The 19,091-nt window shown below is 35.4% G+C and overlaps 1 protein-coding gene across 2 annotated transcripts in view; it reads left to right on the top strand.

Annotated features, from left to right (window-relative positions):
- LOC141450142 (carboxyl-terminal PDZ ligand of neuronal nitric oxide synthase protein) overlaps positions 1 to 15,603 on the top strand; it is a 299,139-nt gene extending 283,536 nt beyond the window's left edge. For both annotated transcript variants that reach the window (XM_074120261.1, XM_074120262.1), the window contains 3 exons: positions 1,094 to 1,318; positions 3,733 to 3,852; positions 9,198 to 15,603. In XM_074120261.1, coding sequence (XP_073976362.1) covers positions 1,094 to 1,318; positions 3,733 to 3,852; positions 9,198 to 9,809 — 957 coding nt within the window. In that variant the 3' untranslated portion in view covers positions 9,810 to 15,603. The remainder of the gene's footprint in view (positions 1 to 1,093; positions 1,319 to 3,732; positions 3,853 to 9,197) is intronic.
- Positions 15,604 to 19,091: the final 3,488 nt, after the last annotated feature.

Here is a 19,091-nt window from a genome sequence, read left to right on the forward strand (position 1 = left end):
GAGCCAATGATTGAGTTCTATATTAGTTTCTAATTTTAATTTCAAAGCAATTACATTTTGTAATAAAACTTGACTTTTGAAGTTTAGCTTTAAAAAGTTCCATAATTAACAAAGTTACTGGTTGATTATTATTTTTGTTTAGTTTTTGGTGTCTGTTTGTGGGTGTGGGTGAAGCAATAAAACTCCAAAATTGGAAAATCTAGAAAGTTATTTTGCGAATTGGAAAATTTCGATTAAATGCAAATGTGGAGGTTACTGTGAATAAGGTTCTGATCACCAAATAATCGATCGAATGTTGATCACCAAATAATCGATCGAATGTTGATCACCAAATAATCGATCGAATGTTGATCACCAAATAATCGATCGAATGTTAATCACCAAATAATCGATCGAATGTTAATCACCAAATAATCGATCGAATACTGAATACTTGCAGAACTTTCTTGATAATGGACGCCAATGCTTTTTCCTAAACTTTGTTTAATCATTACAAGCAAGTAGTTCTACAGCTTTTATTTGAAAGGGCATTTTTGGAAAAGGGTCTTACTCCACCCGTAATGTAGGTATAATCGAAAGATTTAAATCTGTTAGAAATCAGATGGCCGGAAGTGATTCTTTGCGTAATAAATTTCAGCGGAATTATGGATCAATTTTATTTGAAACACTTCTTAAAAAGCTTCATTTAATATAGAATTGAGATGGTTGAAGCTGAGCTCTGCTGTAAATGTATTGCTTTTGGTCAGCATTGTGTGCATTGTACAGTGCAAACTCCTTTATAATATTTACGTATCAGCCGGAAGACTGATTACAAAGAAAGTGGGTTTTAGAGTTTAGGCTGCAATTTTATAGTCTTTCGAGAAAGACTAACATTTGAAGTTGTTAGCCCCCCCAACGATTTGGTTTTGGAAACTTTACACAGGACAACTTTGGTGGGGGTTATGGGGATGCTGTGAGCTACATCTTGGCTTTACAATACTCGTCTTTGAGCACTGATGAGTAAGAGAGAATGATAAATTTAGATATCAAGTTAAGGGACTTAATAACAATCACCTATATAACTAGTAATGTTTTTTTTACCCCATTTTGCCAGAGCGCAGGCGAAACCTACAGTTCTCCTTTGTCAGAACCGTTGAAGCCAGTTAGCGAAGGGTGTAATCTGCCTAGCGCAGGCACACCACTTGGGGCTCACCATGAACTGCAGTTGCTCAGAGAACAGTTGGAACAGCAGACCCAACAAACGCAGGCTGCCGTTGCTCAGGTACATCTACTCAGAGACCAGTTGGCTGCAGAAACTAACGCGAGACTGGAAGCACAGGTAAGATTGAATTAATCTGATTTTTTGGTATTTTATTTTATTAAGACATTAATCCATAAAAAGGTGTATAAATCACGTGGTAGATAAATTAGAAATAATCCATGGCTCGATTATATCTGGCTACAATCATTACGATCGCTTGCGACTGTTCCCGATAAATCGCCACATCTCATTGTTAGAAGTTCTGTTACAATATTACTAGAGCTAGTTGGAGATGTTCTGTCAAGGACATAGTAGATCGCCGAGAAAAAAAATACTTCTATTTTAAATAGTATTCACAATATAAATATGAAAGAGAACAAGGGGGCCCGTCACACACCACAAAGAGGGGCGGCGGAGAATTGAACACAAATGTGAGCTGGCCCCTCAAACAGAGAAGGAAACTGTTTTGCCTATTAATAGATGGCGTTACTGTATCTATAGTTCCGCTCTAATAGCCATCTGTAAAAAATAAAATAGAATCTGTCTCTGTGTACCTTTTTCCCTTTTGTAATATTTTTTTTAAAGAAAAATATGTTTGTTTTATATTCAATAAAAACTCCTGGTCATAATGTGTGATAAGCTCCATGTTTTTATGGTACCCTGGTATATAGAAGGCTCACAATGCTGGTATACTGTTTCCAACTTCGTGCTATGAAAGAAACACTTAAATAAACCTTAAATAATTTACTTTAATAAACCATCCAAAGGTTCTGGTATTTAAGGTAAAGCCCATTGGTATGCCATACGGGTTTAAATTGCAGCACATGTAATTAGGGCGCTAGCTTATTTTCCGTCCGGTCTTTTTGGAGAGGTTCCTGTTTAACAGGTTATCAGCATGCGAGTTTGTTTAACTCGTCTATTTAACTATGATTAAATATATTCTCTATCTTTTTATCTCTCGGACCCCGTTCCTTCAATAGGACATCAGCATTCATTTTTCCCCAAGACTTCAATCTGGATAACCGCAGCTTTACCTTCCAAGAGCCATGGATTTGATTACAAACTAAAAGGGCATCTATGTGTAGAAATTACTAAAAAAAAAAAAATTCTGTAAATGAAATGTGATGTAATAATCGAGTTGGCCTTTATAATCGAATAAAAAATAACTCCAGAAATCACTATAGTCAAACTCTGCAGCTCCTGGTCATAATAATTGTAGATTAAGCTCCATGCTTTTATGGTACCCTGGTATATGGAAGGCTCACAATGCTGGTATACTGTTTCCAACTTCGTGCTATAAAAGAAAACACCTAAATAAACCTTAAATAATTTACATTAATAAACAAAACAAATATAATAGAGAGTTCGTAAATCATTTATAATAAACCAGCTGGGAGACCACAAGATGGTGAGAGAACTAAAGCAGGAAGGAAGGAAGTTATCAAAGTTACCGCGCAAAAAAAAATGGCGGCCCTTAGCGGCAGGAAAACTTTTATAACTGTATTATAAAGGTGGAAGTTATTCTTTATTCGATTACAAAGGCCAACTCGATTATTACATCACATTTCATTTACAGAATTTTTTCTTTTTTAGTAATTTACCTTTTAGACACATCGATCACCTTTTAGTTTGTAATCAAATATTTAATTACTTCTATTACAGTAATTTTTTGTTTTTATTTTAAATGTTACTTTCTGTTGCTCATAAAAAAAAAGGGAAATTTTGGGATCAAGCCAAATTTTGTGTAGATGGCCATTGCCGGAAGTGCACAAGGCTTCTTCCGTCCGAAAAGGTGGGTCTTTGTGCGCACTTGAACACGAAACATTACCCTCGAGCTCGAACTTTCATTTTGGTCCGCTACTTAGAAATGAAATTTCCCGGAAGTACTACAGAAGGATACTATTTTTTGTTTGAGAAAAAATCTCACGAACGGTGACATCGATTTTCTTTAAACTGATTTTGGAAATTGAAAACATCTAGATCTATACATGAACATTTTCTCAGAAGAAAAAATTGTTTAAGAGGCATTTCCACAGTGTGGGCATCCGTACGCTTCTAACGTATCTTTATAGTGAAATGTACGCTGTTTGCTGTTTCATAACAATCACGAGGATCTAAATCTAAATGAATTTCTAAAATTCTACATTTTTTTTTTTTTTTAAAAATGGTACTTTCAGAAGTGCTGACTTCCTGATTTCTTGTTTTACGTGAAGATTGATTGTTTCCAGGGAGAGGATTTGGGCTTCCACTCTAGTGTTATTCCTGGAAGATGTGAATTCAATAAATTCCATGTTCGCTGGAATTTCACATAATGTGAAAATTATAAAAAGAAAAAAAAACATCAAAAGCGAGGGAAACTAATTGATTTAAACCTCTGATGTTGAATGTAACTCCAAAACTTGCCAGGACCACAATAAGCATTGCAAACCAAATACATTATCCAGCAATGCGAAACTAACCACAATTTCAACAATTTTAATTTTGTTCAACAGGCCCGAATACACCAACTATTAGTCCACAACAAAGAGCTATTAGATCATATCTCTGCACTTGTACAACATTTACAAGAACAAGAGAGGTTACAAGGCAATCAGGTTACAGCTGTACCGCAGGTAAGGTTATAAACAAACCAATTTTTCATTCTCTAAATTTTATTAGCATGAAATGACTTGCACTTGGTATGCACAAAGCATGTTTTTGCATGTATATTCTTGCACTAAAAATTTTTTTTTTTTTCTTTATTTTTCCTTATTTTTATTTTAGCTCACCTTTGTCCCTCTATTTTTATTTCATCTACCGCGACCGTCCTCTTTCCAAATCGTCCATTATTTTATTTATTTATTTGTAAACAGCTGTTATTTTTGTTTTTTTTGTTTTCAGCTTTTAAAGTAAACTATTGTATTTTAAAAATAAAAACCAAGATATTTATTATTTTTAAGCATGAAGTATTTTTTTTACTTTGTTTTATTATTTGGTATTATTCATTTCGCTATATTTTGTATTGTTTTGTTTTATATATTATTTATATGTGGTTAGTTTTAAAATGAGATAGTAATGTTTTGTCTACACATTGTAAAATTAATGTTGGTATCTGCAGAATTTGGTTTATTCACTGTTGCGAACAGAAAGTACTGAAGCGTGGGAAATTCTCAAAATTGATAATATTTTTACAAAACGGAAACATTTTTTGTAAAAGCCTCAATTCGAAAAATTGTTTTTAGTATGATTGTGCTTACGATTTAGGCTCTTGGTAGACTATTTTTCAGTCACTTTAGCCGAAAGAGGTTTTTTTTTTTTGTGCTGAGTCTGTCTTGATCAGCCGTAGGACTTACTTGTAACTCTCGTCCTGGTCCTAAGGTAGTTAGTTACCAAGAATGAGAGGATTTGCCACTACATCGTCTAAGGAAAGGAACAAAAGTAAAGTAATCGCCTATTTTTTCCAGGCGGGGCTTAACGTCCAACTACCAATTAGGTGTCGTGGACGGCGGCGACTAGCAAACATACTTTACTATTAATTTCTCATATTATCCATTAAATAAAATCCAAGGCCTAGACTCTGGGAATCGAACCCACTAAACCAGCAATACATCTTAGCATTGCGGGTCTAGTCTCTTAACCGCCTAACATATTTTACTATAAATTTCTCATATTAACCATTAAATAAAATCCAAGGCCTAGACCAGGGGAATCGAACCCACTAAACCAGCAATACATCTTAGCATTGCGGGTCTAGTCTCTTAACCGCCTAACATACTTTACTATAAATTTCTCATATTAACCATTAAATAAAATCCAAGGCCTAGACACCGGGGAATCGAACCCACTAAACCAGCAATACATCTTAGCATTGCGGGTCTAGTCTCTTAACCGCCTAACATATTTTACTATAAATTTCTCATTTAACCATTAAATAAAATCCAAGGCCTAGACACCGGGGAATCGAACCCACTAAACCAACAATACATCTTAGCATTGCGGGTCTAGTCTCTTAACCGCCTAACATACTTTACTATAAATTTCTCATATTAACCATTAAATAAAATCCAAGGCCTAGACTCTGGGAATCGAACCCACTAAACCAGCAATACATCTTAGCATTGCGGGTCTAGTCTCTTAACCGCCTAACATACTTTACTATAAATTTCTCATATTAACCATTAAATAAAATCCAAGGCCTAGACTCTGGGAATCGAACCCACTAAACCAGCAATACATCTTAGCATTGCGGGTCTAGTCTCTTAACCGCCTAACATATTTTACTATAAATTTCTCATTTAACCATTAAATAAAATCCAAGGCCTAGACACCGGGGAATCGAACCCACTAAACCAACAATACATCTTAGCATTGCGGGTCTAGTCTCTTAACCGCCTAACATACTTTACTATAAATTTCTCATTTAACCATTAAATAAAATCCAAGGCCTAAGACCGGGGAATCGAACCCAGTACCGCAATGCATCTTAGCTTTGCAGGTCTCACCTCTTAACCGCTCGGCTACCGTGGCGCCTTAGGAAAGGAACAACAAGCCTTTCTGGCTGCGGTAGTCCAACAACAGTAATTACCTCCACAGGCCTAAAGCTATAAGATGGAAGGATATCCCATTAGATTAGCTCCCAGAATTTTACCACATGGTTATGGTGGAATGGCTTTGTTCAGTGCTTAAAGCTTAACTAGTAAAGTAAAGTAATCGCCTATTTTTTCAGGCGGGGCTTAACGTCCAACTACCATTTACTAGGTGTCGTGGACGGAGGCGACTAGCAAACGTACTTTACTATTTCTCATTTAACCATTAAATAAAATCCAAGGCCAAGACCGGGAATCGAACCCAGTACCACAATGCATAAAGCTTAACTACTTCTGATGAGATGGAATCGCTCTTTAGATAACAGGCATCCCTGGAGAAGAAATCTAATTTTACTTATCGTCGCAGGATCACACAGAATCGCCTGTTCACTTTGAAAACGCTTAACAGCTGTCAAGAAAAGCCTTCATGTATGGTTTATCTACCAGGATGAAGTGGTAAGATTCTTAGAGTTGCAGCATCATTTCCCTAGCAAGAATATCTAGATAGGGAAAGCAAAACTGTCCAACAAAGTTGTGCAGATAAATACGAGATCTTAAAAAAAAATTCCTTTGGTGATGAACATCAGACGAAGCTTTAAATTATGAGACGACAGATAGCATTCTAGGTAGCCTTTCATGAGTTGGTTCGAGTTGGTCTCCCGCCATTTACTCCTCGCTTAGAATGGCCGTGGCCAGGTCTCCCAACATTGCCAAACTCAGAATATTATAATAAACTCGTGCCTGTCTGTTAGATATGTTCTTTGTTTGCTAAAATATCTTTTTTTTAATATGAGCGCCCCTGTCTGAGCAGAGATTAGTATAATAGGCCACGACGATTCCAACATTCTTGACTAGATTTCAAAATCTGGGTTAACAATATTTTATTTAGGGACGTGTATCTCTAATCCCCTCCGCCTTTGTGACAATAAATAACTAAGGTTAGGTATCAATCTTTGAGGGTCATTCATTAGATAGCTTCCTCTTTTTTCCGATGAAAATTTATCACCATCAAAATATTTTCCAGTTACAAGAAAGAAAATGAGGTGAAAAAGATCTCAGTTGTGATGGAAATTGGATCAATAAAGAATTATTTCAAAGTTTTTGTAGATAACGTTGTTATATCGATACCCGACGTACGAATTCGATAAACTGTTACTACCGCAACCTGGTAGGCAGATTTTAAATTAATATTTATTATTATCACTTCTAATAGTACCACCAGATTGTGCTTTGTGTTAACCATAATGCGCAGACGTTAAGCACCGAGAATACTGTTTATGCAACTGCAACAATGTTATTTCAACTTAGAAACCAACATTAATTTCATCTAAATATTTTAGATTTTTTTTTTTGTGTGTGTGTGTTTTGACTTTTTTTTAAAATCCTAGTCTCGACATCAACACAGTTGCAAATGTTCAAGTTGAAAAATTACATGTAATAGGTGTAGGTAGTTAGAGATTGTACCTCGTTAGGTTAGGGAATGAGGTAGGTTCTGTTCCTCAAGCAATACAGCCAAAAAAGAGATGTTGTGCCGAACGCATCTAGGTCTATTTAGAGAGATCTCAATTTACACGGAGGATAACTCACCCTAATTAAGGTAACCAAGATCCCTAGGGAAGTTCTGGAAGAGCGAAGAGCTGGCTAATGGTCAGCAGCCAACCGCTGATACAGACTTACACTAGCAACACCCTTACCCGACATTTTGAAGATAGTTTCTTCAAATTACAAGAAACTGAGAGAGAGATATCTATGTTAGGAAGGATATCTTCTTCCTAGGTAATATCTAGGTATCCTGAAATAGCGCATGGGCCTGGCAGATGATAGCCTTTATAGGTTCTGTCAGGAAGAAGAAGGAAACGGCACTGCACGTGTTGTGTCAATGTGAGGGGGGCTTGTCTGGGCTAAGGATGTTACTTCTCTGGGAGGAAAAACCAAGGCCCGAGAGCTTTACCCAGGAGTCACTCTCTAGAATTAAGAGTCTGATTAAGCGGACGGGTCTGGAGGGTGAGCTCTAAAGTCGGGGGGAGCCACAATAGATCCATAGGGGTCGCGGTGGCGTAGGCCTTGAGGCCGCCCTAATTTAATCTATTCTATTCTATCCTGAAATAGCGGGGAGCCTGCAGGCTAGAATAATGCCTCTCTACTCTTGATTGTGACAATTTCCTCTGAACCTTCTGAGGAACAACAAATCCTCGTTTCTTTTCGATTAGCCTGCCCCTAGGAGCATTTAGCCTTGAAAGTAAAGCAGGGAAGTACTGATCACGTTTTTCCTTCCTCTACATTTGGCTATCCGGTGAACAGGAGACAATATTAAAGTAGTGCTCTTAACGTTCCGAACTGCCTAGATTGAAAAACATGGGCGTTGGGTATCTAAGAGATCGTATGATTTCAGAACCAAGTAATATACGAGTAAGAGGTATAACAAGCATTCACTGTACTGAATTTTAACTCACATTTGTAACTGAATTGATGGTCGACCAAAGTAGTTTTAAGATATTTATTTGTTAACTATTATTTAGCTAATTGTAATTGATAAGAGACTGGCATGTTTAGTTTTTGCTATGAGGTTAACTTTGTGTAACTACTGTACTATTCACAGCCAGCTACAGTGTTGTGTTATTGTTCGCAGGTCTTAACCGAGGATGAGAATAATATAAAAAATAATGCCAATAACAATTTCAATGCTAATGAGGCTTTAATCGATCTATTAGGAAATGGTTAAATGGACACTATTTCCACAGTTTTTAAGTTTTTGTTTTATTTGCTCTCTCACTTTCTTTGCTGTTTAATAGTAATTCATTATTTCCTCTTTAATATTATTATTTATTTCAACTTTTTTTGAACAATTTATAGAATGTTTACAAATGATAATAAGTTGAATAATTATTAATCATTAGTTTAACCATCAGCGATGCAAGGTTATTGGAATTTATCGATATTAAATTTGATTATTGTATTGCAATCGAAAATACAGTAAAGAAAAAATCGATGTTTTAATTTGAAAAATATATTAAAAAATAAATTCTACTATTTATCAGTGAGTGCTAATTATCACTTGTGAATGAAAATAAAGACACTCATTGTTTTTACTCACTTGTGAATTAAGGCTATTGTCTTAAAGAAACACTGTAATTTATCGATATAATGACATATTTTCGAATATCGTATATTAAAGCACTGTTCAATTGATAATTGTATTTTTCAAGCACGAGAGTATTAGTACGAACTGGAATATTATTAGAGCGCATTGCATGGAATTTTACCACAACTTCAAATATTATTGCCTGAGTAATGAGATGGCTAACATGATTGCATCACTGATGGTATTTTGCTCATTTATGATGAGTTGGTAAACAAAAATAAAAAAAATGATTTGCTAAATTGATGAGCAGACTCCGGCTATGGGTCCAGTATACTTGCCATCCGCAGACCAGTATCAATCGCAGTACCTCCATCCGGCCGCCAGTCTCACCGGCTCCTACTACAACCTACCGCATCTGGGCTACCTACCACAGACCCAGCAACAAGCACCAGCGCCCACGCACTCTGAATATCTGCAAAGGTTGAGAGCTTACTATGCACCGCCGCCGCCGCCGACCATGGGTCCACCACTGCCTCAACCAGCCGCACCTATCTATGGTCTGAGAACTGGCGGTGCTGCATCATTTCCTGGCACGCCGGTACTTAGCCATCGAACGTCCGGCTCGTCGGGACAACTGGCCGTCAAAGAGCCAGCTCCAGACGATCAGTTTATCAGACCGTTGATTGACGGTGCTGTTGGAACTGTTTCCTCTAGAGGTGATTCTGTTGCGGAGTGTTCTCGTGTAGGGGTTGGCGCAACACAATTGAGTGGGACGTTAAGGCTACCAAGTTTTGAGAAAAGTCGAACTCATCAACCGAACGGTCCAATCATACAACGGTCTACCAGCGAGAAGGTTCCAAATAGAAGTGAATTAATGTCTCAAGTGCAGAGAACTGCCTGGGCTAGACATACCACTAAATAACTTCCTCTTCTAGTATATCGTTTCCGCTCAAAAACTATTTACTTAAGAAACACCTGTTTTGTAACTCCAGTAGATACACTCACCGAAGGCTTTGTAGAACAAGTGATAAAGCTAGCTAATCTATAGCAAACCGTTGTAGATTAGGCAATGAACTTCAGTCTTCCGATGGATCATTATACCCTTCGCGATGCGTCAACAATATGCGCAAACACCGCCTAGATTTTTGGGATGTAGGAGATTATTTTATTTTAGGTTAACTTCCAATTACAGTTCTACCATTTCTAGCAAGTTAAATTGACTTTTTATGTCTCACGTCTTAACATGACTGATTTTGGCGTTCATCGTTTACCGATCTTTCTTAGAGTAATGTCCAAGATAAATACGCGATAATTCTTTCGAGATTTCCTCCCCACCCTCCTAACATTACGATCTGGATCGGCGCCAAAACCCCGCTTTTCCCTTCCCTTGTTAAACTAGAAATAAATAAAATAAGAAGATCACAAGTCTTTGTTCTTTCGTCTATCATTCATACATTATTAGCTCGTTAAACGAAGATTGCTGTCTAGTCAGTCTAAACGCTAGTAAAACTTGGAGTCAAGTTGGACAGGTTCAGGACTGGCCGAAGTTGGTACTTTCTTCCTGTTGATTTATCAAGTTCGGCCACCGCCCTTTCCACTTCCGAAAGTCCTACCCTGTTATAGATATCCCTCATTTTATAATTACCGAGTCTTCTCTTGTTCCCAAGAGATTTGTTGCACAGTGGGCATTAATTACGCTTGAAATGGCAGAAGAAAATTGTTTTCTATAAATGGGAAATTACAGACGGTTAATGTCTAGAACAAGAGGAGCTCTAACTTTGAGCCATAAACCCTTCCACCTTATTACCTAACTATAAACTTTATAACCTTCCTCCTTTAAGAAACAAGCTCCTAATTTCTCTGCCAGCCGCTTTACACTGTTGTCTTCCACTTGATCCTTCAGTTGTGTTCCGTCAGGAAAATCGGTTTTCCGTTAATACACTTCCAGTAATTTCTCCCACAATTCCAGCCATCCCTATTGGAGATTTTTCAACATTCTGTCAGTATCCACCTGTCTTCATCAGTTCTTTAAACATTGTACAGCCTTTTACCAAATGTAAGAGAAAATACACGTACAAAAAATAAAAATAAAATACAAGAGCCCAATCCCCAGTTCACTAATATTTAAAATTTTTAACTTAGTCTAAATTTAGAACCTATTTTCATAGAATAAACTAGCTAGATTTGGCACGACCTGAGACACGTTCAGCTAGTCTTTTTGTCCAACCAGATTCAACTATTGTCCCACCTGACTATGTGAAGCAAATATTTTTTTTATTATTATAATTTTTATTTCTCATGTAAATAATGTAACTTTATTTTATTTTTTTGTGAATTTGTATTATAAGAAATAAATCACGTTTTCCTTTCTTTAATTTACCATTAATTTATGAATGTAAATAGATATATAAATAGAGAAGGAATTGTATATGGTGGAGATGTTATTGATATAAAAATAATCGAGAACTGTACAGTTTTATAGTTGCTACAAAAATTGTATAATTAAATTTATATAAAAAAAAAGTAATAATTAAATATTTTTAAGTAGGTAGCATTTTTAATTTTCATTGTTAAAAAATATATTATTTTTTTTGTAATTTCTTTGCGTAGAAAAGAATTGAAGATTACGTATTTTAAAAGTAAAAATGTCACGTCATGAAATACTGCTTTCTCTTACTGTAGTTCTCTCACGGTTGTAAGTGGAGAAATTCTCTTCAGACTGTATTCTCTAACCTGGAAATCTGTGCATAATCCCAGGGGATGTCCTTCTTCCTACACAACTTACCGTCATGTTATTACTACAACAAGCTGAATATGAACGTCCTGAAAAACCTGGCTAGCAACAAAAAACATATTCTTTATTTTAAACACAGAGTCTTAATTAGAATTCTCAAAGTATTCTTTATTCTTCAGTGTAAATCCATTTGTGATGCACTGTACGGAGTTAAGAACTACACCCTTAAGCCAGCTGATTAAGGTGCCGAAGTTAAGAATGTTCGCCCTTAAACCAGCTGATTAAGGTGCAGGAGCTAAGAACGTTCGCCCTTATTCCAGCTGATTAAGATGCCGGAGTTAAGAACGACACCCTTAAGCCAGCTAATTAAGGTACCGGAGCTAAGAACGTTCGCCCTTAAACCAGCTGATTAAGGTACCGGTAAGAACGTCACCCTTAAACCAGCTGATTAAGGTACCGGAGCTAAGAACGTTCGCCCTTAAACCAGCTGATTAAGGTGCAGGAGCTAAGAACGTTCGCCCTTATTCCAGCTGATTAAGATGCCGGAGTTAAGAACGACACCCTTAAGCCAGCTAATTAAGGTACCGGAGCTAAGAACGTTCGCCCTTAAACCAGCTGATTAAGGTACCGGTAAGAACGTCACCCTTAAACCAGCTGATTAAGGTACCGGAGCTAAGAACGTCACTCTCAAAGTCACCTGACAAAGAGAGCAAAGCTTAGCGCTACTTCAAAAGTCTTAATTTTCTTGTCAGATGAACTACCTACGTAAAAAATATTTTTTTTTTTTTTGGACTAAGAGTAGACCTCAAAACTTAAAACTACACTTTGTGTAAACTCAATCCCGAACATTTGAAACAATTGTAAATTCTTTCTACATCCATTCAGAGTAAAATAAAACAAATATATTTTCAGCTAACTCCATAGACCTCGAAAGTCTATTTCTTTTATAAATTCCTTGATTTGAAATTTTTGTTGAAAAATTCCCTCAAAATCAGTAAGAGAAAGAAAGCAAAAGAGTAGCCATTTGTTTTCTAGTTTTCATCAGTACAATAAAGTAGATTTTATTTTTTGCGAAGTTCCTAAAAATAATTGAAAATAAAATAAATAAATGTATAAATAAGGTACATCATTTAAACAATAAAAATAAAAATAAGTAATTTAGTATGAGATAAAGGATAATACAACAATATAATTTATTAAAATTGGTATTGTATAAACGAAATGAAAAACTGTTATATGTTTAGTGAATACATGCGCAATATAAAAGACAAATTTTTGTTTTATGTATAGTTATTTTTGATCGTCGTGTATATTATTTCAAATATTTGACTCTCTCTCTGTTTTTGTGAAATACGAATTTTATTTCTGTTATGCACATAAATTTTAATTCGAAAATATTTTAGAAAACTTAAAAAAATAAATTGTATATTAGTGATGAAATTAAGAAATTTATACATATCTTCCTCTAATAATGAGTTAATGTCCGGTTTGTAGTATCTTCATTACGTCATACCTTGTGCGGATAAAAGATAATCGGTGAGAAACAGTCGTAACTTACTAATATTTTATTATTTCAAATTTAATTGAAACCCATCTGGGCGTATGGACTAGAGCTGTGGGGTTCAACCAAACGCACTTCAATCTTTAAAGGATTCAATCTCTACAATCTAAAACACTTCGGACTATTGTACACGCTCCTTTTTATGTCTCCAACCTGACTATACATACACACTGATCTTAACATTCCTTTTGTCGCGCAAATCGCTGAAAACACGATACAGAAAACTCCACTTCAACCTGCAATCTCATATAAATCCTCTAGCTAAAAATCTTTCTTCTAGAACTCTTCCTGACAACCCAAGATACAAGACGCCTTAAGAGACAGTGTGGCCTCGTGATCTCCTCTCCAGTGAAGAGAATGACTATCCATCCAATATTTGGGAGTGTTACCACTGGGTAACTTCTCCACTCGTTACTTATCATTTATTGTTCCATTGTATCATTGTTACTTATAGCGCTAACGCGCTGGTTGTAGCACAATAAACGCAAAAAATAATAATAATAATAATTAATTGAAAGGTTTTCTTGTAGTGTGTGGATATTTCTGAATTTTGGTTGTTTTTAATCGACTTGGCCAATAGTGAAGTCTTTGAACAATAACCAGGTGGCTCGCTAACATCAGGATTATTACCTTCCTGTATTGTCTCAACCATTCCTTCCGGTAATGGGGACACCATTACAGAGGGACTCAACCTTTTTAGAAGGGGAGGTTTCAACTACTAGATTCAAAAGGGGAAGGCACAATAAGTCTCTTGCGGTTTCGTGGGGCGTAGGTCCCGTCCCGTTTTCCAATCTTAATCTTAATCTTCCAGAGGGATATTCGCTGCCAAGAGCGTTTTTCCAATAACGGGCAAGCAATGGAACATCATATCGTAAAATGCTAAATTTTTTTTTTATCATTTAGGATGCCGGGCACCTAAATCCCAATTTCTAGAAGCTACATCTTGTTCACTTCGTCAAGACTGACTAAAAACACTACCAGGCTATCCTCGGAGTATGACCGTTCTCCTTAATGTGAGCACCTGAATTAGCTTCTGAGTATCCCATTGCTAGACTGGAGAAGATGACTGAGGTGGACGACTTCAGGCTTACTTCTATCCTTCAAGATCAGCCAACTGACACTATCTTATAGCAATAATAGCAGACAATAGAATACTGGCTACATTTTTAAATTCAACTACTATTCTGCTAAAAAAACGTTTACTGAAATATAAAAAGGGGCACCGCATTGGCGCAGCTACTCAACAAGATCTGTCCTTAAAGTATAGATGGTACCACTGCAAGCTTCTGCATTGTTATTATTGACATGCAAGAACATGTCTGATGATGAGCTAGAGTTCTGCCCATAAGTTAGAGCTAGATTGCACGTATCATCTAGCTGTGGTACTGTGCCTTCATCAATATGCACTGGTTAATGTTGAAAATATTTTCTCCCCCCTCACTGTAACAAGCAGAAAAACAACATTAGATTTTTATTTTACCCGCTCAAAGTATGATTTAAATCGAACACTATCGATTAAGCAATCGCTAATCTTATCAATTAGTAATATAAAAAAATATAGATAAATACATAAGATATAAACTAATTAGGTATTTCAATTACAGCTTCTTATTACATAAAAATTAATAAATAATTTGTGCATAATGGAGTTTTATTTTTTATTTTAAATTATTTTAAAATTTATTATTTTAAAATTTAAAATAAATTGATGGATACAATTTAACCAAAAAAATTGTTTAAGTTTTTCAATGTAAACAAATAAATAAATAAAATTGTAATTAATTTATTTTTGGGATTGTCAATTTTTTATTTTATTTAAAAAAATGAATGATGTTAATTTTGGAAAAATTTTCGTCACAAGATAAAATATAATTGTAATGTCTAAAACTGAGAATGTAATTGAAGAATAAAAAGAAATAACATTTTGGGGAAAAATTATCTATGAATACAGACCATATCTGTGCAATAGACGCGTATTTTTGTATGTACTTAATTTAGGTGAGTCAAAAAGAATGAAAATTGTAAACATATAAATTAAATAAAATCTTAAAAAAATAAATAAAAGAGAAAACTTATGTTCTGGCTGAGAAAATAAATAAAATTAGCTTTCCCAGATTCCGCTGTAAGTACCTCCTGAAAGCTTGAAGTACCTGGCATGATCCTAGTAGTGAAAAATCCCTTGCAATCCTGGAATGATTCAAATCTTTGAAAGGTGACAGTTTGGTCCGAAACTCCAAATGAATAGTTCTTACACTACTTTCTCTGCGTCCATTCTTCAAAGTTCTAGCCGACTCTGGTTTTTCCATCCAAGTGATACTCTATCCCTTTTTCTGAACCACCCAGAATCTTGTTCTGAAACAAATTTTCTGAGAAAACAAACAAAAAAAATCCAAAAAACAACAAAAAAAAACAGAAATAAAAGATTTTTGGTGAATATCGAGGTGCGGTCGTAAATAAAAACAACTTTTTTGCTTTATACCAACGTTTCGGTAATCTTTACTACCTTCTTCAGGGTATTATAAAAAAAAAAGTTCGTGAAGTTTAATGTAGAGCTACGAGTATATCATCATAACTGTTGGTATGATGATATTTACAACAGTTATGATGATATAGCTCTACATTAAACTTCACAAACTTTTTTTTTTATAATACCCTGAAGAAGATAGTAAAGATTACCGAAACGTTGGTATAAAGCAAAAAAGTTGTTTTTATTTACGACCGCACCTCGATATTCACCAAAAATCATCTATCAACAACGGTCGAAAAAAACCATAACCATCAGAGAAATAAAAGTTGTAGATGTGCGCATGTGCAACGTAAATACCGATGTTCACAGTAAATCGTTAAAACAATGTTTTGTGAATATCTCAGAAAAAGTGACATTCAATGAAAAGTTATTTCCGGCTAAGAGATTTTTTTGATCGCTAAGATGGACGCAGATCCCACGAAGCGTGCGACGATTACTATTTTTTGATTAACATTTTGACTAAAAGGGTGTCCTGAACCCTTTTTTTTTTTTTTTTTGGTGAGGGATTCAAGGGACTTCAAAACGGATTTTCAGGGGGAAAAACTCAATTTCGGACACTTGATATTTCAAACAGATCAAATTAATTTAAATTTCTAAAACATGTTCACCCAAAAATTTCACTGAACGCCTAAAATTTTTCTCACCAATTTACCAATTAAATTGGTAATTGACTGTACAGCTGTGAAGTCACTTCCAAGCATGCATTCTGGAACTAGACTTCACGGCCATATTAATCTGGTTTCACTTTATGGGTATAAAGGCTTCGTTAGGATTTTTACAGTATTCATAATTTATTTAATTTTCAGCAGTATAATTGGTGATGGGTTGCATTTAGCACGCTTTTATCATAGGATGAAGTTAAAGAATGGTTCAGCTGAGTGGTTAGCGAATACTGGATTCCATCACGGAGGTCATGGGTTCGAATCCAGCTGCTGGTCCTTTGGATTTTTTTTCGTAAAAAAAATATATGTAAACATAAAATAAAAGATATAATAAGTGCTGATATAATAAGTGCTGATAGCACAAGGATTAGAAAGATCTTCTATTTCGTTTTTTTTTTCTTTTAAAGTCCAGAGTGGAGGGGGAAGAAACCGAGAGGGATTTCGTTTTATCACAGACGACATTTACGAGTCGTATGTCTGAATAGCTCAGAGCGGGTCACGCGTACATTTCCGCAGAAAATTCAGCGTTTATTACCACCCACGATTTCCAAAATACAAAGTGCCAAAAGTAACCATTTCTTAGAAATAAGTGTTTCGTAAAGATATTACAATTGGTAATGAAATAAAAGTTTAGCAATTAAACTTGCATTTAAAACTTTTAAACACTATCAGAGTATTTATGACAGCTCTAAGGATATATAATATATTTTAAGGAATTATTTATTTACAAACTTCAAGCGATTGGCTTAACTTCTTAATAGAGTTTATTCTACAATTTCTTGAAATTGAACTGTCAAAAAGTTAGCCCAAAGAAAAAATGAAAAAGACATAATGTCTCTAGCGCCAAACTTAAGAACTATCGAAGCTTTGTGATATTAACAAGAGATGTCGCACAGTCTTATTTTTTCCCTAGTAATTTTGTTTTGATTCTTTTTTTTAAAAAAATGAATTATTTAGGAGATTGAATTGCTTCCAATCAGTGAGATTCTATCGTATACACTGAAACTATTTCAATCGGGTTATCCCTAAAGAAGAAGAAGAATTTTGCAAGCATTTAGATGCTTTCTGAGTACCATTAGATTCTCTCGCATAGCTGCAACGGCAAACTGTTTCTCTAAGTTTCCACAAATTACAGCTGAATCTAACTAAAGCGAGATCTTGTTCTCAATACATTTAAAATAAGCCTTGAAAGTTTTATGGTTCTCGATTGGGCAAAATAAATAAATAAATAAAATTAAAACAAGATAATGGGAATTTCTTACATTTTCATCGTACTAAGCTTGATCATCTGTTATTGAGCTTTTTGGAGATCACCCATGCTCACCACTCGGATGAGTTGAAGCTGTTCAAAGATGCTGCTGAGGTTTAAGACCTCATCTTCTTGTTCCTTTCTCCAAACTTATCTCCAGCATCACCCTCGGCAAATTCCAAGATATTTCTACTTCCCTCGCAAGTACCTCTTCCTCTTCATTATTTTTATTGTTTCATAGTGGTCATTAACTCGAGTTTAAGTACTTTTTTTAGTTAACCTAGCCTTTACTAAGTTTAGCTAAGGTAAAACTTGCCAGATCAAGGTACTGCAAACAAATGTATTATGCAATAAAATAAACAGACTTATTATGCAGTATCAGACAGTAAGTTGTCGAACTTACTGATGTAAGTTTATCATATTCTTATAATAAGTTCACCTCCAACGAAATAAATAATGAAAAAACAAATATTACCTTTGTAACAGATGAGCCCAACTACCAAGGTGACAAGATGGTTTGAGATGCTGGATCCAATCGCTCTAGTACCATTATCTAGACCAGAATCCGGCTTTGTGGATTCACCAGAAGCGGATGAACCACCGGATTCAACGTTTCTATTGAATCGTCTGCCAACTAGAAAACGTAGGAAATTATTAGGCTTGAAAATTGGTAAAGTTACAACTTTTTGAAAAAATACATGACAAAATTAAAGTTGGGAGAATTGGAATAATTTATTGGGAAACAAAGAAAATAAAAGGTGATTAAGTATGAAACTTTTTGTGTTAATTGTGTTTATGCATTCTGAAAGCGAATTAAGGCGCTTTCTAAGGCTTGCAAGTTCGGCGAATTCTTTCATTTATTACTTTCTAGCCTTTCTAGTCTTTTCATGACTCATTTCTTTCTTTTTTCCTATTTTTACTAATGGACTGAATAATAGATTTGTTCCAACAAACCACTTCCAACTGAGTTACTAAATGGCCGATATTTGGACGACCAGCCAAATGTTTAACATATTTTACTGTAGACCATCTGGAACGGCGGTCTATTCTGACGCCTGGACTACATCTATTTTAAACCAGATGATGTTTATTACAGTCTTTGCAGTAATTCGGCTGAACTGGTAAGTCCAACAGAGGCGTTGAAGGCAATGCATACACCTTTTAATTGATATTGGAAACTACAAGAATGTAAACAACAGAGAGACTAGACGTTGTCCTATTGGACTCCACGATGTTTGAGAATCTCAAGTCATGCAGTGACGGAAAGATGTTAATGCACTTGGATTACACTTTGAAGAAGAAAATTCTCATTAGAAGTAACATTTTCCAACTGGAAAATGAAATTGGCATTTCAATTGAACATTATTGCTTGCTCACCTTTCTGAAGTCTAGCTGCTGTGACCTCATTCCTCTCAAACAATCTCACTCACTTGGATAACTGCGCACGGAGGCTGTGGCAACCCCACAAATC

The sequence above is a fragment of the Rhodnius prolixus genome, unplaced genomic scaffold, assembly GCF_049639745.1.
Source record: "Rhodnius prolixus isolate KJV_2025 unplaced genomic scaffold, Rpr scaffold_2, whole genome shotgun sequence".
Lineage (NCBI taxonomy): Eukaryota > Metazoa > Arthropoda > Insecta > Hemiptera > Reduviidae > Rhodnius > Rhodnius prolixus.